The sequence below is a fragment of the Bos javanicus genome, chromosome 5 (assembly GCF_032452875.1).
Source record: "Bos javanicus breed banteng chromosome 5, ARS-OSU_banteng_1.0, whole genome shotgun sequence".
NCBI lineage: Eukaryota > Metazoa > Chordata > Mammalia > Artiodactyla > Bovidae > Bos > Bos javanicus.
This window is the reverse complement of record NC_083872.1, coordinates 12494495-12520970: the sequence shown is the minus strand read 5'-3', so window position 1 is coordinate 12520970 and position 26476 is coordinate 12494495. Positions and strand designations below refer to the sequence as shown.

Sequence of the window (26476 nt, the reverse complement as noted above, 5' to 3'; positions counted from 1 at the left end):
TAATAGTTAAAGGAAAAGAATATCCTTTGAGTGACTTTGGGCTGGAATCCAAAAGCAATCATACATATGTGATAGAAAGCTTTTAAAGGCATACTAAGAATGAAATTCATTACAAGGAATGCTTGTGAAATAATTGCATTGAGACCAATATGTGTTCAAAGAACTCTAAAACTTCTTTCCATGCATTTCTAATACACTTTAAGAGAAATCTGCCATGTGTTCTCTTTATTATAGTACTGACGCCTAATATAGTCCTAAAATAGGAAATGATCCAAAACAGTTTTTCTACATTAAGAGAAAAACAATATAGATTGGTTGGCCCCATAAAAAAAATTTAATAGGATCCCACTCAAGTCTAGCAACATATTCGATTTAATATGTTTAATTCTGAGACTTACCATATTAAAAGCCTCCAGTTCATTCATTCTAGGCTTATATTTCTCGTAGTAGTCCATTATAATTTTTTCTGGCAGCTTCAAGATAAAACAACAACAATAATAGATTTAGTAACAGTTAAAAATATATATTTTTCCCTAATCAGATGTACCCTGAAGTATAACAAACATAATAATTCAAAGCAATCTTATGTGTCTGAAGAGCTCTAAGGATGTTCATGAAGCAAGTCAATTTAACGAAATTCTTTCATTTAAATCTTCTGCATCAATATAGGTTATTCAGTATATCATGCTGCTGCTAAGTCGCTTCAGTCATGTCCGACTCTGTGCAACCCCAGAGACGGCAGCCCACCAGGCTCCCCCGTCCCTGGGATTCTCCAGGCAAGAACACTGGAGTGGGTTGCCATTTCCTTCTCCAATGCATGAAAGTGAAAAGTGAAAGCGAAGTCGCTTGGTCATTCCCGACTCCTAGCGACCCCATGGACTGCAGCCTACCAGGCTCCTCCGTCCATGGATTTTCCAGGCAAGAGTACTGGAGTGGGTTGCCATCACCTTCTCTGTCAGTATATCATAAGTAAAATCAATAATAAGATCCTATTATCTTTGATTTCAACAAGTAGTAATCAAATATTTACCTTCACTTGTTTCTATGTTTGGGATACACAGTAGGTAGGAGTTCAATAAACAGTTTTTGAATATAACTAAAATTTAAGCAATATATCTAAAAAAATATAGAGAATAATGAAAAGGCAGAAGGAATACAGTAAAGACACATTCATATTAAACATAATTTCTTCTAACAACACTTAACCAATCCATCAACAAGCGGTGCTTTCTGTTTTTTCTCTAAAACATGATACCCATAGTACACTGAATCCTTGTGGTTAGTAGGCCACTTTGTAGACAATTTATTAATACATGTTCTGTTCTCACCAGTTGAGCTTTATGCCTACTGCATTAAGTGTATTTGTTCCTAAACTTTTTTATTACAGTTACATTATAATGACATTATATAAATATTAAAAAATCAATAAAATATAGATGCAAAAGGAAAAGTTTCTTTATATGTTGAATGCCTTTGTGAAAGGCTTGATAAAGGAAAGTCACCAGAAGAAATTGCTGTCAATTTATATATGATCAAGGGGTTTCCCAGGTGTCACTAGTGGTAAAGAACCTGCCTGCCAATGCAGGGGTCATAAGACAAGCAGGTTCGATCCCTGGGTTGGGAAGATCACCTGGAGGAGGGCATCACAACCCACTCCAGTATTCTTGCTTGGAGAATACCATGGGCGGAGGAGCCTGGTGGGTTATGGTCATAGGGTTGCAAAGAGTCAGGCATGACTGAAGCGACTTGGCATGTATCCATGCATATGTGGTCAAGACAAATGACAGGCTGAATAAAAAGAGTCTAAAATCTGAAAGGATTTGTATTCAGATCTCCTTGCAAATGTATAAATATTTTTTCAAAGATCCCATTCTTTTTCTATTACATGAAATTTCTTTTGAATAAAAAAAACATACAAAAGGGTAACTAACAGTGAAAAGTAAGGCTTTGTCTCATCCAATTTCTAGTGTGGCCTTCCAGAAAATATTAATATCTTCCCTTTGGTACAGAACCCAAGATTATGGTTTTCTCTCCAGCCCTTTTTTTTGCTCATCTTCGAATTGAATGAGTATCTCCTGAATCAAACTTTTACAGTAGAGTATATTGGACTAAGTCTAGGCCTGAACTTCAAGCCAGCAACACTCACCTCAAAAGATTATGAATGTGTTTGAATTGCAGCCTTTAGTCTTTACTTCTGTCCTGTCATGTGAGATTAGCAGTTACAGAACAACTCAGAGCTCACCACCTTTCTTTCAGTCCTGCCTCATAAGCATACTGCTTCCTACAAACATGGTTTTTCAATGTGATTCCTTGGGTTCCACAGTATTCTCTGAACTGTACTGTTGGTTGTGCTGGTGATCTGCAAGCCTAGGCAATGTCTCTTGAGATCACTCTGTATCCCTCTTTACCTTCACTGAACTTCATAATACACATGGTTTGAGATTTAATAGGTTTTTTGATTTTGTCAAAAAGGAGTTTGTATTTCTGTTTCTCTTTCCATGTGTTGCTTTTGTGTAATTTTGAAGAGAAAAGATGAGACTATCATCTTTACTTTCCTATTAAAAAAAATGGAATGATCCAAAACTGGATACTATAAACTATGCATTATAGATGTTTGATGGATAGAAGTTAAGGTAGAAATCTAACTAGAGAAACTATATGCAAAGCTGTGTGCAAAAAACAAAATAAATGGCCTTATTCTTATACCAAATGCTTGGTGGATACACTTATATTAATGTTTCTAAGTGAAAAATTCAGTGTTTAAGGTATGATTTCATGTTTTAATCAACTTTTCCAATAAAATGCTCAACTATCAGTCTCCTAAGATTAGATCAGAGAATCTATGGAAATTTTATGAAGACACTATTTAGTTCTAGGATGAATCTGTAACATACATATATGCATGGTCTCATTTTACTGATGACATTACCATAGTTAAACCCAGTAAGAGCCAAGACAGGGCAAACATCCTAGAGATAAAGAAGGCATCATAATTGAGGAGGTGCTTGGTGTAGGCAAGAACATCCATGGAAACTTACAAGTTGAAGTGCACATTGAATGCCAGCTGGGGGCTTTGGTCATGAATTCCATTGCTCCTTGCTGCCCATCTCCGAGACTCCAGAGAAAGGGATTAATATTAGCTAAGCTGTGTAATGGGGCCCTAGCTCAGTGGTCTGTGGCTTAGGTTTAGGGAGATACCCAGTCCTAAAGAGAAACCAGGTGGGAGACAGCAAAGGAGAGGTCACATCGAGGGTTTTTAGGTTTTTTCCCTTACTTTTCTTACAATTTCTTTTTTTTTTTTTTTGGCATTTTAAACTCCAATAGTCCTGTTGGTTTTGACAGACTTGCCTAGTTTTTGATGACCTTGACATTACTCAGAAGCCCTAGTCAAACATTTTGTATGATATTCCATCACTGGGAACAGTTTTCCTCATAATTAGACTGGCTCTATAGATTTTGAGAGGAAGACTACAGATGTAAAGTATCATATTCCTCATATCATATCCAGGGTATTTACTATCAGTATGATCTATCGCTGTTGATATGGATCTTGAGTACTTGGCTGACGTTGTTATTCAGTTGCTACGTCATGTCCAACTCTGTGACCCCATGACCTGCAGCATGCCAGGCTTCCCTGTCCTTCACCATCTCCCAGAGTTTGCTCAAACTCATGTCCATTGAGTTGGTGATGCCGTCCAACCATCTCATCCTCTGTTGCCCACTTCTCCCCTTGCCTTGGCTGATTTGTCTCTTTTCCTACATTATTTATTTAAATTGTCTTTTCATAGATCTATATATGGGGGCCCAGACAAGCAAAGGTGGACCATATTTCAACTCCATGGGGAACGGACCTGATGAATGGATAAGAGATACACAATTGTTCAGAGATCCTCCCCACGCACTACCTGATCAGAAGACAGGTTAGCAACTGACCTTCATTTCATCAGTAGATGGTAGGACTGAGGCTGCTGATACACCCTTGGCTAGAACTCAAGGTGGGTGGAGGTGGTACCATGTTGAGAACGCAAAGGAAAACTTCAGTTAAAAGTGCTACTCCATGGAACACATGAATGATATGAAAATGAAAGTCTTACTGCTGACTGAGAAAGCTGTAGTGGTCTGGATAGAAGATGAAACCAACCACAACATTCCCTTAAGCCAAAGTCTAATCTAGAGAAAGGCCATAACTTTCTTCACTTCTATGAAGGTTGAGAGAGATGAGGAAGCTGCAGAAGAAAAGTCTGAAGCTAGCAGAGGCAGATTCATGAGGTTTAAGGAAAGAAGCCATCTCTACAACATGAAAGAGCAAGATGAAGCAACAAGTACTGATGCAGAAGCTATAGTAAGTTATCCAGAAGATCTAGCTAAGATAATTACACCAAACAACAGATTTTCAGTGTAAATGAAATATCCTTCTACTAGAAGAAGATGCCATCTAGCAATTTCGTAGCTAAAGAGGAGAATTCAATGTCTGGCTTTAAAGCTTCAAAGGACAGGCTGAAATCTCTTGTCATATAGGGGCTAATATAGCTGGGGACTTTGAAGCCAACCTCATTTACCATCTCCAAAATCCTAGGGTCCTCAAGAGTTATGCTAAATCTACTCTGCTTGTGCTTTGTAAATGGAACAATAGAGTCTGGATGTTAGCACATCTGTTTACAGCATTGTTCACTGAATATTTTAAGACTATTGTTGAGATCTACTGCTCAGAAAAAAAAAAAAAAAAGATTCTTTGCAAAATAGTACTACTCACTGACAAAGCACCTGGTCACTCAAGAGCTCTCATGGAGATGCACAACAAGACTAAAATGCTATTTTCATGGCTGCTAACACAACATCCATACTGCAGCCCATAGATCAAGCAGTAATTTTGACTTTCAAGTCTTATTATTTAAGAAATACATTTTGTAAGGGTATAGCTGCCATAAATAGTGATTCATCTGATGGATCTGGGCAAAGTAAATTGAAAACATTCTGGAAAGTATTCACTATTCTAGATGTAAGAACATTCATGATTCATGGAAGCATGTCAAAATAACAACATTAACAGGAGCCTGGAGGAAGATGATTCCAACTCTCATAGATGGTTTTGAGGCATTCAAACTTGAGTGGAGGAAGTAACTGCAGATATGGTAGAAATAGCAAGAGAACAAGAATTAGAAGTGGAGCCTAAAGATGTGACTGAATTGCTGTACCCTCATGATAAAGCTTTTACAGATGAGTTGTTTCTTATGCATGAGCAAGGAAGTGCTTTCTTGAGATGGGATTTACCCCTGGTGAAGATGCTGTGATGATTGTTGAAATGACAACAAAGGATTTATAACATTACACAAATTTAGTTGATAAAGCAAAGTTTGAGACATTTGACTCCAATTTTGAAAGCTGTTCTGTGGGTAAAAGGCTATCAAAAAGCACTGCATCCTTAGAAAAATCATTCGTGAAAGGAAGAGACAGCCAACTTTACTGTTGTCTTATTTTAAGAAGCTGCCACAGCCACCCCAACTTCAGCAACCACCACTGCCATCAGTCAGCAGCCATCAATTCTGAGGCAAGACTCCACCAGGAGAAAGATTATGACTGGCTGAAGGCTCAGATGATGGTTAGTAGTTTTCAGCAATAAAATATTTTTGAGTAAGGCATGTACATTGCTTTTTAAACACAATGCTATTGCACACATAACAGACTATAGTATGGTGTAAACACAACTTCTATATGCACTTGGAAACCAAAAACTTCACGTGACTTGGTTTATTGAAATACTCACTTTTTTGCAGTGCTTTGGAACAGAATCCACAATCTGAGGTATCCCTGTGTTATTATGTGTGCTTGCTTAGTCGCTCAGTTGTGTCTGACTCTTTTTGACCCCATGGACTGTAGCCTGCCAGGCTCTTCTGTTCATGGAATTCTCCAGAAAAGAATACTAGAGTGGGTAGTCGTTCCGTTCTCCAGGGGATCTTCCAGACCCAGGGACAGAACCCAGGCCTCCTGCATTGTAGGCAGATTCTTTACTGTCTGAGCCACCAGAGAAGCCCTGTGTTACTATAATGGTTGCAAAAAGCAGCAGGAAGTATTTATGGGAACAATGCACATGTCATCACCAAAGATGACAGGCTACCTATATATTTAAATTGTATCAGGGATTTAGTGTTTCTTTAGGGTCAGAGGACCTCACTTACTGTAGATCATTTATAAGCAGTCAGTCCTCAGTATCCACAGATGTACAACCCACAGATACAGAGGGCTGCCCGTACTCCACCATTGTATATAAGGGACTTGAGCACCCTTGGTATTTTGTTCTCTGTGGGGGGTTCTGGAACCAATTCCCCAAGGATATCAGGGGACCACTGAATATCACTACAGGAAAGTTTATGAGCTTCTTGCATTTGTGGTTGTCTTCCCACTTGTATTTAAACCACTTAGTTATTACAATGACTACTGATTCATCTCTGATCTAATGTCTGAAGCTAAGTTGATTTGGTCTCTCCACCCTGGTCCTTTGGCCTCATGTCTCACCACTGCCTCCTCCACTTGCTTTATGCTTCAACTGTGCTGAGTCCAGAATCATGTTTCTTACATCTCTGTGATTTTGCACAAGCTATGCTCCCCACCATACACATCTGAAATGAGTTCCTTGCTCACTACCTGCTCATCTTGTTTGCTTAATGCATTCTTACACGTCCTTCAAGACCAAGCTAAGGCAATCAACGTCCTCCGTAATACCTTCACAGGCAGAGTGAGTCACTCCAGGCATACATACTTTATATATGTATCTATTACTGTAAGTTCATGCTATAATTACTTGTTTTCTTTTCTCATGGGTCATGTCTTAATTATCTTTGTAGCTTCAGAGTTTCCATGGTTCTTGGCACATTGGAGATTCTTCAAAGTAAATATTTGCTGATGAATAACTAAATGATTGTGGTCTCAAAAGTTTTGCTATTGCTGGCCTGTTCTGGAGAAATATTTAAGGATAATTTTCTGAATTATCCTCTGCCAACTTCCACTAAGGTTACAAATGTTTAATGATTTTCAACTTAGTCCGTTCAAGACCCCATTAAATCACCACTTTTATTGTCTATTTCATTCTCAATATCTGGGAGTAACATTATTTGAATATTCATTATATGTATATGGGCTTCCTTGGTGGCTCAGACAGTAAAGAGTCTGCCTGCAATGCAGGAAACCTGGGTTTGATCCCCAGGTTGGGAAGATCCCCTGAAGAAGGAAATGGCAACCACTTCAGTATTCTTGCCTGGAGAATTCCACAGACAGAGGAGCGTGGCAGGCTACAGTCCACGGGGCTGCAAAAAGTTGGACACGACTGAGTGACTTTGACTTTGGCTTTTCTATTTGTACATAACCCCACACACAAAAGCTCTAGAACATAAGTTCCTTTTATTTTCTTTTCTTATGGACAAATGATCCAGCTCACTCTTTCTCTAGGAAACAACAGTAGTTTCGTTGCTTTTAAAATTAGATGCTTTAAAAATTTATGGATGTGTGTGTGTACTCTCCGGAGAAGGCAATGGCAACCCACTCCAGTACTCTTGCCTGGAAAATCCCATGGACGGAGGAGCCTGGTGGGCTGCAGTCCATGGGGTCGGGAAGAGTCGAACACGACTGAGCGACTTCACTTTCACTTTTCACTTTCATGCATTGGAGGAGGAAATGGCAACCCACTCCAGTGTTCTTGCCTAGAGAACCCCAGGGACTTCGGGGCATGGTGGGCTGCTGTCTGTGGGGTCGCACAGAGTCGGACACGACTGAAGCGACTTAGCAGCAGCAGCAGCAGTGTGTACTCTCATGCACTTGTGTGCGTGCACTACATGTATGTGGAAGGAGAAAGAGAAAAGTAATACAGAAAAAGAAAAAACAAGTGCTGTGGACCATGAAGATAATAGGAAACCTTAAAGACAGTTTTGGAGGTTTTCTAAAATGTGGAGAGATACTGAAGTTTGGGACAGAAGACAAAATTTGAAAATACCAAACTTTTTTGAAGATCAAGGTAAAGTTAATCACTAGGATTTTGTTATTTTAGACTTTTGTAAAGTTCTATAAAAATAATTTACAAAGAAGTAATTGTGCTTTACTAAATTACAAAGAATTTTACTATAAAATTTCATTCTAAGAAGTCCATCTATTATAAACAGTATTCTCGCTGATGTAAAGCAGCTCATGCGCCACACCATTTATTGTAGGTTTGGCTTTACTGTGAAATCAAAATATTCTTCTTAAACATAACTATATCTTATGCAGGATTGAAACAATATCACCATTAAGCGGTTAAGGCTATATAAAATTAAAGATCTAGGAGGAGATCATTTTGATAAAAAGTCTTCAAAATATAACAACAGAACCACTGCTTTTCCCATCTTCCACACTCTGTTTCTTTGTATAAAGTGGCATTTTAAGATAATAGGGGGTTTACAATGAGAATGCTAACGGAATTGTTAAAATGACAAATGCTTGAAGACAGCAGATCTCAACCAAGTGTGATTTTCCCCCCCAAGACATTTGTGCCTATGTCTGGAGATTTTTTAAAAAATTTATTTTTGATCGCTACCATTAGGGTGCTATTGCTGACACCTAGTGGGTAGAGGCCAAGGATGTTAAACATCCTACAACACACAAGTTAGCTCTCCACAATGAAGAATTACCCAAACGCGATGAGTTTGAGAAGTCCTGCTCTAAGAGAAAACGTTCAATGCTGTGTATCACAACTGACTACAGGACTTACGGGTTAATATTTTCTGCTGTGTATGGGCCACTTATATATCAGCACATGCTGTTCTAGTCTCCTTTGGAATGATGTTTTGTCTGAGACTATTCTTTGTCTTTCCACAGGTTTACATGGTTTCTTGTGACTAAGAAAGTATCAGAGCATGCTAGGAGATTTTCTAGGTACTTTACCTAATTATGCAGTTTTGACTATGAAGAGATGCACTTTGAGAGATCAGAGACACATCAACAGCAATCACCACATTTTCAATTATATGTAAAATTTGTTAATCAGATCAGATCAGTCGCTCAGTCGTGTCCGACTCTTTGCGACCCCATGAATCGCAGCACGGCAGGCCTCCCTGTCCACCACCAACCTTTTAAATAATTTGATATATCTAACATTTTAAATTTAAGTGATTTTGATACTTTTTACAATTAGAATCTCACATGAAAATTAATGTCATTTTAAAAATAAAACTATTCATATCTTTTTATCATGCATGTGGTCAAGACTTTCATTTTAGCACTGATACTTCATGACATGAGAGAAAAATGAGAGGATTTTGTATTAGATCACAAGTTCAGTTTTAATAAGTTAGCCTATTTCCAACTACTTTGGCCTGATAGACAATTCTCTTAATTTGTCTCCCATCACAATTAAAACAAAAAATCCTCAAAACACATACTCATCTATTTGTTTCCTCTCACCCCACTACTTTTTAAACACCTTATTATATTCTATAAGTTCTTTCCCTTCCAGCTTGGGCTTCTTATTCCTTTTCTTTTCCTCGCATATTTTATTCAACACATTTGTCTGTAAATGAGCTTAAACAGTTTTAAGAGAAAAATCAGCAAGTCCTATTATTACCTTTTAATAACTAAGTAAGACATTCATTTAAGACTGATCTTTTTATGGTGATACTTATCTACATTAGTCTTTTCCTTTTGTTTTTAATTGTACTTCTTAGCACAGAGATGGCTGACAGTGGAGGTTCTGATGGAAGCTGAATCTGTGTGCAAGTTCCAGCTCTGCCCCTTCAACCAGGGGAAAATGACTTGCCTTTCTCTGAGGCTCTCTTTCTAGATCATTACATTGGGTATTATAAGTATCTGACATAAGAGTTTTAGTGAAGAGTAAATGAGATAATGTTGATGTTTATGGCATAATAACTAACACATAGTAAGTCCTCAGTAAGTGTGTGTTAGTCGCTCAGTCGTGTCTGACTCTGTGACTCCATGGACTCAAGTCTGCTAGGCTCCTCTATCCATGGAATTCTCCAGGCAAGAATACTGGAGTGGGTTGCCATTGCCTTCTCCAGGGTATCTTCCCGACCTGGGGATCAAACCCCAGGCAGATTCTTTACTGTTTGAACCACAAGGGAAGCTTAGTAAATATTATCTATTAATAATATTTTAATCAGTAATATAAGAAGCATACTAAGAGACATTTACTATGGTTATTATTAAAGACAAACCTGGGAAGAGAAAGCCATCAGAAAAAATATGTGACATTCTATCTGGATTCCTGGCAAATGATAAAGCATTTTTAAGTAAAATAATATTTGTAAAAATTATGCTTAAGGTTATATTTTTAATATTACTGTAAGAAGTGGAATTGAAGTGAAATAAATATATGCACTAATTAAGACTAACAAAGAAAGACTAGTCTGGTTAAAAATATATTTTAAAAAACAGAAATAAATAACAGTGTTTATTCTTATTTATGCGAAACTAGAAGGATGTTCATTTTGGTGACAATAAAAATATTTATAGAAGTCACATCAATTGCATTATTATAAGCAGTGCATATACAAAAAGTAGAATAAAAACTAGTATTATTTAGTTAAGTACTTGCTATGCACAAACACTATATTCACTGTTTTATGTATATTAATTCATTTAATTTTTCTTGAATCCTATAAATTTGAAATGCTTTTTAACAGCTATTTTATAGAGGGCAAAAGTGACTGTACCAGTCTAATCATTTTAAGTAATAAACAACTGCAGAGTAAATGTATAATTGGTACAAAAAATAATAATATCCTTTAGCTTTGATATGACTTAACCATATCTGTATAATTTTTTTTCTTTTAAGAAATCCATTTCATTCCTTAACCACCTATTTCATTCTTGATTTCAGTTTACAATCAATTCAAAATACCAAAGTGATCCAGGTTCAACTTAATATTTAATAACTCATCTGAATCATGTTACTTTTTTCTCAGTGTTATTTATTACCACCAGTCCATCAGCTTACTTTTTTGTCTTCAGCAATACGTTCTTAATTATTCCCTTGGGCCTCCTATGATGTTACAACTTCCCAGGATTCTCTCATTCAAAGACTTTTTGAGTTTAAGATTTTTAATTTTAATGAGTTATACAGCCTTTAAATGGGTATGATCCCTGGGTTGGGAAGATCCCTGGAGGAGGACATGGCAACCCCCGCCAGTATTCTTGCCTGGAAAATCCTCATGGACAGAGAAGCCTGGCGGGCTACTGTCCATGGGGTCACAAAGAGTTGGACATGACTGAGTGACTAAGCACAGCACAGCCTTTAAAGGCATGCAGTCTAAAATTAAAATCATCATCTTCTGCTTTACTTACAATTCTCATTTGTTTCGTTTTCTTGCTTTTGAAGTCTATTTTGATTTGAGAACTGGCAGATTTTACCTGAATAAACCTAAAAGGGGAATTACTTGAGAGGTGTACAACAGCAGACTATCCATATGGACAGGAAAGGTGAGCTGGAATTAAGGTAACTGGTTTGGTTTCAATATAATTTAGACGTTTTCCACAAATTAGAGGAAAGTAGAGGCAAATAATTTTGTGTTATCTCAATCCATAACCCCATAGAAGTTCTTGTGTTTCTTATGAAACAGTGGGCAATAATACACTGACCTTGGACTCATCCAACCCAAGCTTCTTTAGAGACTTTCTGACATAATCCGGAAAGGAGGAGGATTTGGAATAAATTTTACCAACATGCCGGTCACTGCAAAACAAAATCAAATCACTCTTAGTTTTTCCAATTTAAATTATAGATGATCTTAAATTCAGTCATGAAATATTTTTAAATACCTTCTGTACATATTGCACAAGCTCCACATGTGATAAAAATGTAGCAATATTTTTGTGAATACTTAATTTACATATTATAAAAAATATTCAGGATCTGCTTTTGAGAATTCCTCCAGCATACAACAGTAGAAGATAATATTATGAGAAAAAAGTTGTAAACCTAGTAGAGATATGTTAAGAAGCCTCTTTTTTAAAGGGTACTATAGGCCTTTCCAAAGGTTCCATTGTGCTACAAAGCACATTTTTACTTTACTGGCTCAACATCACAGTGCATAGTTCATGGCAACACCTGCGAATAGCGGTGATACCCAACAGCCATGCAAAGAGAATTTCCGAAATGCCAGCCCATTGAGCAAGCACCATATACTGCTGAGTTAGGTCTGACTTAATTTCATTTGTGCCCTGCAGATTTTCATTATAGTTTAAAAGCAGAATACAAGATGGTTGGAAATTCAAATAATGCAATGCTGAACTATTTTATCTTACAATTTTGGTTGCAACTTATGTATGATGTAAAAATCAAGAGAAGACAAAACTTACCACTTGTAAGTATCAAAAACAATGAATAAAAGCTCATTTACTCATATGTGTGTGCTAAGTCGCATCCAACTCCTTGTAACCCTATGGATTATAATCTGCCAGGCTCCTCTGTCCATGGGATTTTCCAGGCAAGAATACTGAAGTGGGTTGCCATTTCCTCTTCCAGGGAATCTTCCCAACCCAGGGATTGAACCTGTCTCTCCTGCATTGCAGACAGATTCTTTACTTCTGAGTCACTGACTCTTGGCAGTATAAATATTAATCACTATGTTCTAGTTAGACATGAAGCTCCATCAATTCTTTCAGTGAAATATATCTCAAATATATAACTTCAACTCCATTTCTAGATGGCCACTTCAATTACACTTATTATTACCTTGGGCTCTAATTATTACAGTTGCTGCTGCTGCTGCTGCTGCTAAGTCGCTTCAGTAGTGTCCGACTCTGTGTGACCCCATAGACAGCAGCCCACCAGGCTCCGCCATCCCTGGGATTCTCCAGGCAAGAACACTGGAGTGGGTTGCCATTTTCTTCTCCAATGCATGAAAGTGAAAAGGGAAAGTGAAGTCGCTCAGTCATGTCCGACTTCCTAAATAAAGCTGATGTTGGTCCCTTCATTCCTATTATGTTATTTTCTTAGAAGAGTATATTCATTTACCACTTCCCTGCTCAAAAACTGCTTTGATATACTAGTTATTTGAATAGGTACATGTTCCAGGAAGCAGAAATTATAATTTTTGTTACTTTTTGTGTAATACTCAGATCTTATACATATTAACATATAACAGACATCATATAATAGATATGAGTATGTATCAGAGTATGTTGAATTGATTAACTGTGTAGCCAGAAAAATAAGTCAATATTAACTCCCTGCTTCTCATCTTAAAAAGGTTTTTAAACTTTAGTTATTTTTAATTCAAAAAGGCAAACAATTCTTTCCCATGAGAGAGTGATTTTGGTTCTTACTTATAGGATCCATTACTACCTAATGGAGAAGCTTAAAAGAGAAAGCAGAGCATAGTGCGTAGATATGGCTTAGTCTGACTCTATCACCTCTATGTTTATAAAAATGTGATATTAATAGTACCTATTTGGTAGAGTCACTGTGAGTATTAAATTAGGGAATACATGTAAGATCCTCAGAACTATGCCATGATGTGAGCTGTTTTTGTTGCTGTCATGAATGTTGCTTTTATTATAAGTGGAAGCATCGTTTGGGCTCTTCTTTGATTTCAAATGATAAAGAGCAAGGGTAAGATGCTCACAGGTCAATGCTAACCATTGTAAGCTGAAGACAGAATGTATTATAGTGTAAGTGTAGGTACTGATTTGTTTCCTGGGTTTTATGTTCCAGATTGCTTTCAAAATAAGAGAAACACTTAAAATTTTAATTTGTCCTCATCAAGTGTAGGTATTGATTTGTCTCCTGGGTTTTATATTTCAGATTGCTTTCAAAATAAGAGAAACATTTACAATATTAATTTGCCCTCATCTTACTTTCTTCTTTCGGAATACACTACCCTTTTACTGTTACAGAATCTCACAACATGATTATGAGATTACTTTTAGTGTCTTAAGCAATAATTTGCTGCATAAGACTTTCCCCTTAATCCCTTGTTGATTTGTACTATTTCAGACCTGTTTTTAGCAGTAACCAGTAAGGGAAGGGGCTTCTCTGGTGGCTCAGTAGGTACAGAATCTGCCTACAATGCAGGAGACCCGGGTTCAATCCCTGGATTAGGAAAATCTCCTTGAGAAGGCAATGGCAACTCACTCCAGTATTCTTGCCTGGGAAATCCCATGGATTTCTGTATCCTGGTGGGCTACAGTCCATGGGGTTGCAAGAGTCAGACATGACTAAGTCACCACCACCACAGTAAGGGAGAAAAATATCAACCAAATAGAACTAGGAAGGTGATTATTTGATCATGTTACTTCTCTTTAAATTCGTCCAGAGTTTCCCATGACCATTAGAATTAAGATCTAAATGCTTGTAGTGAAAGCAAAAGTCACTCAGTTGTGTCTGACTCTTTGCAACCCCATGGACTATACAGTCCATGGAATTCTCCAGGCAAGAATACTGGAGTGGATAGCCTTTCCCTTCTCCAGGGGATTTTTCCCAATCCAGGGATCGAACCCAGGTTTCCTGCATTGCAGGCCGTTTCTTTACCAGCTGAGCCACAATGTATAATAATCCTTGTTCCACTTGTTCCTTGCTGACAACCTTTCCACCACTCTTAGGACACTGCCTCTCCACGCACAATGAGCCTTTCCAGTTTCTTGAACACACCACGCTTCTGGCTATAAACACTATTGTGTTACACTTCGCCCTTTATTTTTTTGCCTCAGTTCAGTTCAGTCGCTTAGTCGTGTCCGACTCTTTGCGACCCCTTGCCTAGGGAACCCCAAATTCATCCTTTTCAGATTCTATCTTAAATGTTGCCTTCTTAGGAAAATCTTCTCTGGCCCTCCAGATGAAGTCAGGCTCCTGATACAGAACTTTTCCTTCACATGATTACTCTTTTAAAGAGTCAGTGGACTCCAAAGAGGGGTGAACATATCCCAGGGAAAAGAGAATATTAGAACTGTAATTTCTATTAAATCTTTATTGTTTTAATTTCATTTTTCCAGTTTATTTTAAAATCTATACAACAGACTAGCAGAAAGACACATGAATCACTTATAAACAATTAACTATTCATTTTGGGGGTGTCTACTCAGAAATGCTTATTGATAGAGGCATGCCATTTAAAAATATATTTGAGTTCACAGCTCTGAGCAGCTGGAGAGCAGAGTTTCCACCTGTTTTGCTCATGACTATCTCCTCTGTGCTTTTAGTCGTATCACACATCCAGCAGGATCCTACTACATGGATTAAATAATTAAATATCTCTTGCAGCTTACAAAAACAAAAACATCTAGTTAGACTACAACATGAGATGTGTTAATACAGTAAATAGATCTATTTGCTAGTCAGGTAAACAAAATATAGGAAGGCAGGCTTATACATACAAATAAGTAATGTAATTTAAAATATATACATTTATATATATATAGAGAGAGAACTCCTGAGAAAAATATAAAAGGAAAATGCAATGTAAACAAAACAAATAATAACAGCTAATGTTTATTTCATTTCTGTGAAGTGCCAGAGACTGTTTGCTTATTTATTTTGCTGTGCTGGGTCTTCACTACCGTGCACAAGCTTTCCCCAGCTGCGCCAAGTGGGAGCTTCTCTCTTACTGGGCTTAGTTGCCTCGCATGTGGAATCTTACGAGACCAGAGGTCGAACCAATGTTTCCTGCACTGGCAGGTGGATTCTTCACCACTGGACCATCAGGGAAGTCCATGTCAGAGACTCTTAAGCCCTTTGCTGCATCTACTTATTTAATCCTTACAACTATTCCGTGTGGTAGGTCCCATTATTATCCTCATTTTAAAGATGGTGAAACTAATGAATGGAGAGGTTAAGTAAACCGCTCACGTTTTAATTCAGGAAGTCTGGCTTCAGCATCTAGGATATTAACTACTATTAAATATTAACTCTGGCATAGCACTTCAAAGGGCTTCCCCGGTGGCTCAGCAATAAACAATCTGCCGGCAATGCAGGAGCCACAGGAGACCCCAGTTCAATCCCTGGGTCAGGAAGAGCCCCTGGAGCAACCCACTCCAGAATTCTTGCCTGGAGAATCCCATGGACAGAGGAGCCTGGCAGGCTATGGTCCATAGTGTCACAAGGTCAGACATGACTGAAGCAGCTTAGCATGCACTGCACAGCACTGCAGTAAGATTCACATTTGATATTGTTAAATTCCAGATGAATAATGTCTACCTCTGCATTATAGGCAAACAGAAGTAGGCAGATTCCACGTGAACTCAAGACTGAAATGAGTCTGAATCCTTGCTCTACCACTTATTTACCACTTAAAAGCCTCTCTTGTCCCTCCTTGTTTAGCAGTAGAAGGTTGAAGATTCAGTAACAGAGTCTATATAGTGTGCTTGGCTCAGTATCTGACAAACACTCAATGAATAGTGGTCATTTTCCTGTTACTGTGCTGCATTCGAGGGGTAGAATCATCCACAATTTATGAGGGAAGACAGGTGGAGAAATGTTAGAATTCGATGTGATAAGCGCAAGATGGTGAGCAGCATACAGCACAGAGTAGGGAGTACTTCAGCTACTGCAATTGACAAGGGGAACTTTCTTAGAGGAAGAATTGAGTTTCAAAAGGTCTCAATTTCCAACAGTATTGTGAAGAGCAATATTGATAAAAGAGATGAATATACAGTAACATTAAAATTAGGCCAACACTTAAAATTTAGAAATAGGTTAAACAATTTTTAAAAATTGCTTTCTTAAGGACTTCAAAGAGGTAATCTAAGGTTTACAATTTTCCATGAAATATGAAAGGATAACTGTGTCAGAAAAAAGTTCTTTTCTAAAATTTATTAAATTTATTTGGTTCTACATAAGATTGTACTTGAAAATAGAGTGCTATTGTTAAAAACGTTCTGAAAAATGGTTTTATTACTTTTATGGCTATGGAAAGAGAGGAAAGTACCAATAAGTCCATTTTGGTTTAAGAAATAAGAATATATTATAGAAAACAGAACGTCAATTTAAATATTATTACCAAAGCAACATAAGATTAAGTAGAATGAATCAGGCTTTTAGAACTTTTGGAGGTAAAGTTACTTCTGCCAGACATGGCGCTAATATCTAAAGTCTGGGTAACTTACAAAACAATGTTCTTAAAAATAATAGCTTCAAAGAGAGTTTATAATGAAGAGTGCAACCTGCTCCTTTGCAGCTACAAGAAAAAGACTACTTGCCTCATCAGCCTTTAGAAGAGTCTAAAGTTTTAAAGATAAATATTGCAATTCTAATAATTAAGAAACAAGAATAAAGAAGGGCAGGTACAAGAAAAATCTCAGTACTATTCAGAAAGTACAAGGGCAGAATAGGATTGTTAGTAAATGGAATATGGGGCAATCCCACATTTAATTTTAATTTTTAATAAGTGCCAATTGCATTTTTCTCATTACTTAACACTCAAGGTTGGAGTCTGCTTTTATAATCACATATTATGACATCACAGAATCACTGTAATCTTAATTTTTGCTGACATGTGTGTAAATAAATCCTTCTCTCTGTTAATTATTTAACATAATTAATATGTAGCAGTTTAGTCACTAAATCGTGTCCAACTCTTTGTGACCCCATGGACTGTAGCCCACCAGGCTCCTCTGTCCATGGGATTCTCTAGGCAAGAATACAGGTGTGGACTGCCATGCCCTTCTCCAGGGGACTTTCCCCACCCAGGGATTAAACCTGGGTCTGCTGCATTACAGGTGGATTCTTTAGCAACAGAGCTACCAGGGAGGCCACATATATAATTATGTATAATTAGTCTAGTTAATATAATTGTTTTCTGTAAGAAAATGCCTAATATCAAGGATCTGGAGGCTATCTCATTCTGTCTCCTCTGACGTATTAAGTATCTTTGACTTCTCTTTACTGAGTCTTGACTTGTCACAGGAAAACGTTGAAGTTTTTCTGTCTGAAAACAGCAAGCAAGCACACCAAAATCCCCCACCCCACACAAAACCTCTCTCTGATCCTATATCCTAAAACTACCTCCCAAGGGTGGTTGTCACATGATCAAATGATGAGTTGAGTCCCAGAAGCATTTAATGTACGTGAATTCAAGTATGTATGCTTGGCATGTCATGAAAAATACTGTGAAACATTTTATGTATGTATTGTATACTGTATACAGGCAAACAATATGCACTTAAACATTTTACACATTTAATTACGATACTGGGCTATAATACTGAATCTATGTACTTTCCTTCAGTACTTTGTAGGAAATGCAAGGAATTTTCATAGGTAGATTTTACTGTACATGACTCCTATGTTTCCACTGTATAGAATGGCTTTTCTATATAAATTTTCTTATTAGACCACACACCCTTGGTTACTTGGTCTAGAAAGCATGGGAACCATGTCAAATAATGGTTGGCAGTTGCTGTGATAAGACTGCTAGACTAGTTTGCAATACTGCTTACCATCCTCCTGAGAAAGAGTAATGCTAGAATCCTTTTGATAATGCAGAGAAGCACATAGTTACCTGTTTAATATATCTGTCTCTGTTACTCCCTGATGGCAGGGTCCACAGATTATTTGTCAGGTTATCTTCAAGGCCTCAGACAGAGCCTCCGATCATAGAGGGTAGTGTTTAACACAAAGCAGACTGTCTGATTAACAGGACAATGACAGCAGAGTAAGAGAAAGTTGAGGCCACGATCCAAATTTTGGCCTCCCTGGCAATAGTACTCTTTCTCATACAGATTTCAAGAATGCTCTAATTTTAATCAAGAATACTCTCTAAAATTTCATTGTACTAGGAAAAAAAAAAAAAACACTTGGACAAGAAGTCAACAGATCTAAATTCCAGCAGCAGTAAACGAATCAGCTCTCAGAACTTCAACTTTCTCACTGAAAAAAGAGAGATGAAATGGAGGTAACATCTACTTAATAGCTCAACAGAAAGATGTAAATGAGATAACGCACGATAACAGTAAACTGTAAAGTGTTACAGAAATATTAGGTAAGGTAGTACTTATATTACTTGATAAAATTATGATTTTGCTCATATAACTGTGTTGGTATTTTATTTTTTAAATAAGTACCTTGACTTGTTATTAATAAAAGTTTTGGTTTTCTTATTGCTTATATAAGTGGCTTGACTACTTACCATGGAATGCAATAAGGTTAAATGCAGGGATTTAAAACTGTGGTCTTCACTGGCTGTGAGGAATCTGCAAAGACTTTTAAAGGGGTACACCGTTGGGGCTGATTTAAAAAAAATAAGTTTCCAAATCCTCTACTTCCTTATACCCACTTTCCTTAAACTCATCTGTCTGGGAAAATCCCTGTTTTCTACATCTCCTTTCACAGATGGCCCTTCTGCTCTAACTTGGCAAAGAAAAGGCATACCTCTCACCCACATTACTATGTTGCATTGCTATGAGGTGTCAGATCCTCCGGAGAATCGTTGACAAATAGTTTCCTTACTCAGGCATTATAAAGGCCACTCCCATCTGTCTCAATAGGAGATGCATTCCAATAAAGTTTAACTGTTCATATTTAATAATTAAAAATAAAAAATTTTAATTTATGTTGTCCACATGTATAAGTATTCATGTAACAATAACTTGACCCTAAATAATTTATTTTTTAACATTTAGAGCTTTGAAGGTATAGGAAATTTTGTCATCAGGTGGACATGACATAAAAGTAACAGGAGAGCAAGGACTAGTCACCAAAAGGAAAGGATGTTTGTTGCACTATGTTCCTATTTTGGATTTAAATGGGACTAGACTTACTGTATATAACAGAAAATACTCCATAGTATTCTATAGTTGACTATCAATAATATATGTGATATTAAACAAAATAATCAAAACAATCTTATTTTGCTATTGTCATTTCCTTTGGAACTTAAAGACAAATAATCAAATTAATCACAAATGAGATCCTCAGATGAGTTATACTAATTATTTTCAAGATTTTTCTGTGCTTCTTAGAGTATGCCCCATAAAACACTTAGAGTTATAAATTTTAACTACGTGTGTGTATAGTTTTGAGAGAAAAAAATATCATATGAACAAATAAACACATTTCAACAAAGTTCAATAGATGAATTTTAATAGTGATAGCATTCACTAACTATGTTCCAGGCACTATTTTCAGCACTTTATATACACTAACTTTTGGAGAAGGAAATGGCAACCCACTCCAGTGTTCTTGCCTGGAGAATCCTAGGGACGAGCGAGCCTGGTGGACTTCCGTCTCTGGGGTTGCACAGAGTCGGACACCACTGAAGCGACTTAGCAGCAGCAGCAGCATATACTAACTTACTTTTCACAACATCTCTTTGAGGTAGGTACCATTTTTCACCCCAGTTTACAGATTGGAAAACTGAAGCAGAAACACATTAGGTCATATGCCTAAGATCACAGTGTCTCACCCAGTGAGGAAGGGGCGGTGCTTTTAGCCATCACACCCTGCTGTCTCTTGCCAGACCTCTGAGAGTCTTTAAAACAAAAATGTGCGTTCGAATCTTAAACAGGACGACAGTGCATGAAGCATTTATTTGATCAAGAAATTCTTGTCTCTCAAAGGATTTTTATAGAATCACTGCTCTTCAGACAACAATCTGAAGAATACTCTATAATCAGGATCTGTAATCAGGATCTGATTTATCTTTCTTCAAAGGCATTTCTAAAATACTCTGGAGCCAGATTACAAGGTTCCATGACTTATGAATGGAACCAGCCAAACAAAAATCATCTGAATTGGGAAATGATCAGAGACAAGTAAGTAAAACATTCAGTATATTATGTGTAGCATAAGAGCTAATGAGAAGCTGATGATAGAGGAGAGAAATGTTAGAGAGGAGTGATGGTGGGTGTCACAGAGAGGATAATTTTGAGTGAAGAACTGAAGGAGAGTCAGCTAGCCATGTGGCATCTGGTGATGATATTCCAAGCAGAGAATGCATTATATGGAAAGGCCTTAAAGTAGAGAGTATTCCTCTTATTTTTAAGTAATGGCAAGGAAGGCAGTACAGACATAAATAAATGGGAAATTAGTAGAAATGAGATCAGAGAGATAATGATAGCTCCATCATATAAGGCTTTGTAGGTCATAGTGAAAATAATCAGCTTTACTTCCACATGAATAAGAATCCATGGGAAGATTGTGAGGAAGATCTCACTTAAAAGTATTAACAGGATCACTCTGGCTATTGCATAGAGAATAGACTCAATGGGGCAAAAACAGAAGCAGGAAGAGCAATTAGGAGGTTACTGTAATCATCTAAATGAGAGATGGTGGTGGCTTAGACCAGGGTGGTGGCCCTGAGGGTGGTAAGAAGTGGTGGCATTTTAGATATGTTTAATTAGAGAGACTACAAAATTGCTGGACTAGATCGAGGCAGTGTGAGAGACAGGGGTCAAAATTATCTCCAGAATTCCTGACCAGAACAACTAGAAGAACTGGACTATGGTGAGCTACAGGCCACAGGGTCACAGAGTCAGACACAATTTGAAGGAACAATAACGATTAGACTACAGATTTGAGATTCATCAGCGTAAGATGGTATTGAAAGCCATGCAATGTTATGAGATCACCTGGTTAGTGGGGACAGAAAAAAAGCTCTTTAACAATGAGAGGTTTCAAAGAGGAAGAGGAGTCAGCAAAATAAACTGGGGGGGAAAAAACGAATGAAACAAAAGAATGAAATTTAAAAAGTGACTATCTTAAGAGGGACTTTCTCTAGCATATAAGAGAAAAAGTGTTTCCGTAAAAAGTAATAAACTGTCTGAAATACTGATGGCAGGCTAGGTAAGATGAGGACTGAGAACTGACCACAGGATTTAGCCATATGGGGTCACTGTTGTTGTTCAGTTGCTAAGTCATGTCCGACTCTTTGCTATCCTATGAACTGCAGCATGCCAGGCTTCCCTGTCCTTCTGTCTCCTGGAGACCGCCCAAATTCATGTCCATTGAGTCAATGATGCTATCCAGCCATCTCATTTTCTGTCAACCCATTCTCCTCCTGCCTTCAATTTTTCCCAGCATGAGATTCTTTTTCAATGAGTCAGCTCTTTGCATCAGGTGGCCAAAGTACTGGAGTTTCAGCTACAGCATCAGTCCTTCCAAAGAGTATTAAGGGTTGATTGCCTTTAGAATTGACTGGTTTGATCTCCTTGCAGTCCAAAGGACTCTCCAGAGTCTTCTCCAGCAGCACAGTTTGAAAGTGTCAGTTCTTTGGCGCTCAGCCTTCTTTAAGGTCTGATTCTAACATCTGTACACGACTACTGTGGGGTCACAAGTGATCCTAAAAAAGGGAGTTTGATGGAGTGATGGAAGTAAAGTCTGATTGGTATTCAAGCAAAAATGGGAAAGAAATTGGCAGCCCTTTCAAGGATTTTCCCAGTAAAGGAAAGAGGAGATATGAGATAGTAGTTGGAGGGGAAAATGGGTCCAAAGAGGATTTTCAGAATCAGTGTTCTTAACCATGATGATATATGACTTCATTAAATAAAGCTAAAAATTGGCCACCAGGGCTCACTAGGTGGCAGAGGAGCAGACACAAATACTAATTGTATATTTAGATTGGATAAGAGCAATGAATCAAACAGATTAAGTTCTATGGGAGAAGAGAGTGAGAAGGAGAAGAGAAAGATACTAGAGATGCTTTCTAAACTGAGTTTTAAGGAAACCCTAGGATTTTACCTGCCAGAGGTCAGGGGAGGAAAGGATGACAGGAATGGGGAGGTGAAGATTTCAAGTAGCCAGAGGAGCTCCAAGAACACACAGGAGGTGCAAAATTAATTGCATGGGAAAGGAATAATCTAGTGTACAAACGATGTGCATGAGCAGCTGCTTGGGGTACAGAGAAGGAAGAAAGGGGTGACTTAGGCTGGAAAGGACATCAGTGACACCTGAGAAATGGCCCTGAATGCCATAATAAGGATATTTTAGTTTTTGAGTATGAAGAAGAGGAATTATCAAACATATTGAAGTAAGAAAAGTGACATGACTGTTTCTGAAAGATAAATGATGGGATTTAAAGAACAGACTGAAAGGGGGCCCTCTGTCAGAATAAGGCATGGTTAGCATGCTAAAAAGGAATGAGCATTCTTTCTTTTAATAAAAGTGAATGCAGTAGATCTAATTAAAATTCTACTCAAGTGAATCCAACACCATCCACATGCTGTCCACAAAATGAAGAACATGGCTTACTTGTGGCATTTTCCAAAGAAGCAACATCAGTGTAGGAAATTTTAGGAAAAGGTAGATATACTCAATAAAAATAAGCAGAAAGTGTCAAAATTCAGTTTCTCTATCATCACAAAATATTTATGAAATTATTTATCTTGTGCCTTTTATATGCTAATATATACTGAAAGACAAGGAAAACTTTAAGTATTTTTTCAGACTTATAAAATTTTGCTGAAAATGGAAATCCCTTAAAGAAGTACCAAAAATCTTCAACCTACTTTTCAATTTAAAAGATACTGACTTGCTAATTTGACCACACGTTAGGGACTAAATAATTACCTTTAATTTTGTGAGCCAGTGTTGATGACCTGGCTTTTCAAATATTTATCTGATTACTGCAAAATCATAATGAAATTAAATTAATTAATAATTACAGGCATCAGAAATGATGTATTTCTTATACAGTGGTTTACAGTACTCAGTATGAAAGAGAATTATAAAGTATATACATCTATTTCTCTGTCCTCTTTTGAAGTGTTCTGAAGGATTTTTAATTCCATGAAATGCTTTCTTTGGCATTTTATTCCCTTAGAAAGTTTCCAGATAAGGACTAATTATAACATCTTAAAAATTATACAAATTATTGAGTTTTAACATAAATGTTCAATGCTAAGTCACAATTATAATCAACAGAGTAAAGATACTCTGTTAATTTAAGTTCATGAAAAAAGTTTACTTCTAATATAAACAATTATACTTAACTTTCAGAACTATGTTTCAAGTATTCTGAAGTGGGATATCACTTGAAGACAATATATTTTAGTTAGCAAGAAAAATTAAATAAAATGCAAAAGAAATTATTAAGTGATCTTATTTCTATCTTTAGTACTCTTGCTGGATAGAGATTCCAATCAAGGTAACCTTGTTACATTGCTAATACAAGGAGACCTATAACTCAACTCATATTTAAAAAGATCCCAAAGAATTTACAAGGAGACCTGTAACTCAACTCATATTAAACATATTCCAAAGAGAAGCATGGGATAGCAAAAACATTTGTGGACTACAAATTTGGTCCTAGTCCTGGTTCTTTTAAGCTGTACGACTTAAGACAAGCTTTTAACTACTTTATCTTAATTTTCCTTATTACTATAATGAAGTGATTGCAATATATACTAGGGATATAATATGTAGCTCAACTAACTCTGAGGTGTGGCCTGAAATGAGATTATAATTTTATTACTATTGCATAAAAACAAGGATTTAAAAAATACAGTGTGTATGTCAATAAAATGAAGTCCTATAAGCAATACCAAATCTGAGAAACAGAGCATTACCAGTCTTTAGAAATTCCTATGTGCCCCTCGCCTTCCCCACTCATCACTCTGTACTCAACTGCCCTCCCTCCAACAGGATGCTATACCACTGAATAAGGCTTGTGTTGATCATTGCTATGCTTTTCTTGATGCTCACCACATATTTTATACTCCTGCATAATTATACAGCTGTGTTTGTTTCCAAATTATAAGAATGGATCCATCCTGCAGGAATTTTTCTATAACGTTTACAACATTCATTCACTTTGATGCATGTAGTTGTAATTCACACATTTTCACTAAGGCACAGTGTTCTACCTACAGTTTACCCATTTTCCTATTAATGACATTTTTGTTCATTTTATTCATTCTGTTTAGACTACTGCTCTTATAAACACTGCAGCTATTTATCATTCTTCTGTTATTGCTGCTATTGTTGCTTTATTCTATTTATTTTCTTAAATTTGGTCACACTGGGCAGCTTGTGAGATCTTAAATCCCTGATTGAATCAAGGACTGAACCCGGGCCCCGGCAATGAAAGCACTAAGTCCTAACTGCTGGACTGCCAGGGAACTTGCCTTTTGTGTATCTAAGAAATGGCATCTGGGGAAAAATGAAAATCTCAAGCTGAGCTCATTTCTCTTGGTTTCCATCTTCTCCTAAATATCTGATAATTTTCAATTTCCTTGCTAGTATCTGATGTTCACCAGACAATTAAAAACAAATTTAAATACACACATACACACAAACACACATACTTGTATACACTCACCACACACATGCATATGTACACATCTCAGCATTTTCAGCTTTTTTCAGATGGAGAGTTAGCTCTAATTATAGTCTGCTGTTCTTGGATGTGGGTTTCTCTTATTTTCTTTGGTTTTTGCATATGCCATCCTGACTAGATTATGAAAGACTCCTATGTGGATACTAGATCCATAGTATGCATTCAGAACTTGATAGACTGCCTGACACACAATAAACAATCCCTGTGTTAAAAAACTATAACAAGTACAAGTCTTGGCAACTTATCAGAATGTGTGGCTTGATGCTGGGAAAAGAAAATAAGCACACATCATTTTAAGATTCCTAAAGGTTGATAATGGCCATGCCTTTCCCCAGAAAGGACAAAAGAAGTCAAAGGACAGAAGAAACAGCAATAGAACTGGGGTGAAGCTGACTTGGTATTTTGGCTCTGGCTGAATCTGGTGTATTTTTAAGGTACTTAAGAGAAGCTATTTGAGTTAAATTGAGAAATGTAGATTAGAACTTCAGAAAAGAGGTATGAGCTGGATACATGATGTAAGTTATCTCTTGTTACAGTAATTGCTAAGAGAAAGAAGAAATATAAAGAGACAGCAGCTGAGTATAAAACACTAAAGAATTTCTAGAAACACCAAGGGGCTAAGTAAGAAGAACACTTAAAGAAGATAGATGAGTTTTGAGAGTAAGAAGAGGAAACTTAGAGGAATGTCGCTTAATGGAAGATAATGAGGAAGGCAGTCTGGCAAAAGCAATTATTGCATGATCAAATGTGGCTGAAAGGTTAATAAAGGTCTGGAATGAAAAAAGTATTATAATAAATAATATCTATTGAGTAATCAAGGCAGGCAAGAATGTGGAAGGTTAGAGAGATTTGAATTTTTAAGTGAGAAGAAAGGTTTAGGAAAGAGTTTAGATGATTTTAAGCAGGCATTAAGAGAACAACAGAACAACAAACACACTAATGAATAGATCTGAGGGCTTAAAGGAAGGCAGCCAGTCAGTATGTGAGTGAACATGAATTTGCACAATTTTGTGACTTTTGCTAACAAGATTAACATCTTGGGGTGAGAAAGAAATCAGTTTTCCAGAAAGAGAAAGGAATTAGTTTACAGGAAACCATGAGAAATTCATTTCTAGACATTTTGAAGATTAATATTTGGAAAAGAGAATGGATAGTGGGATACAGATTTTGGAGTTAACTACATAGAAATGACAATTAAAATCAATGGCATATGTAGATATTTACATGTC

The 26476-nt window shown here is 37.0% G+C and overlaps 1 protein-coding gene across 7 annotated transcripts in view; it reads right to left on the bottom strand.

Annotated features, from left to right (window-relative positions):
* Positions 1-26476, bottom strand: part of METTL25 (methyltransferase like 25) — a 135495-nt gene that overhangs the window by 31742 nt on the left and 77277 nt on the right. For 5 of the 7 annotated variants that reach the window (XM_061415649.1, XM_061415647.1, XM_061415648.1 and 2 more), the window contains 2 exons: positions 11620-11713; positions 399-473 (listed from right to left, as the gene is read on the bottom strand). In XM_061415649.1, the coding sequence (XP_061271633.1) occupies positions 399-473; positions 11620-11713 (169 nt within the window). Of the gene's footprint in view, positions 1-398; positions 474-11619; positions 11714-26476 lie in introns of those variants that run through there. The other 2 variants (XR_009736289.1, XM_061415653.1) reach the window with 1 other exon arrangement.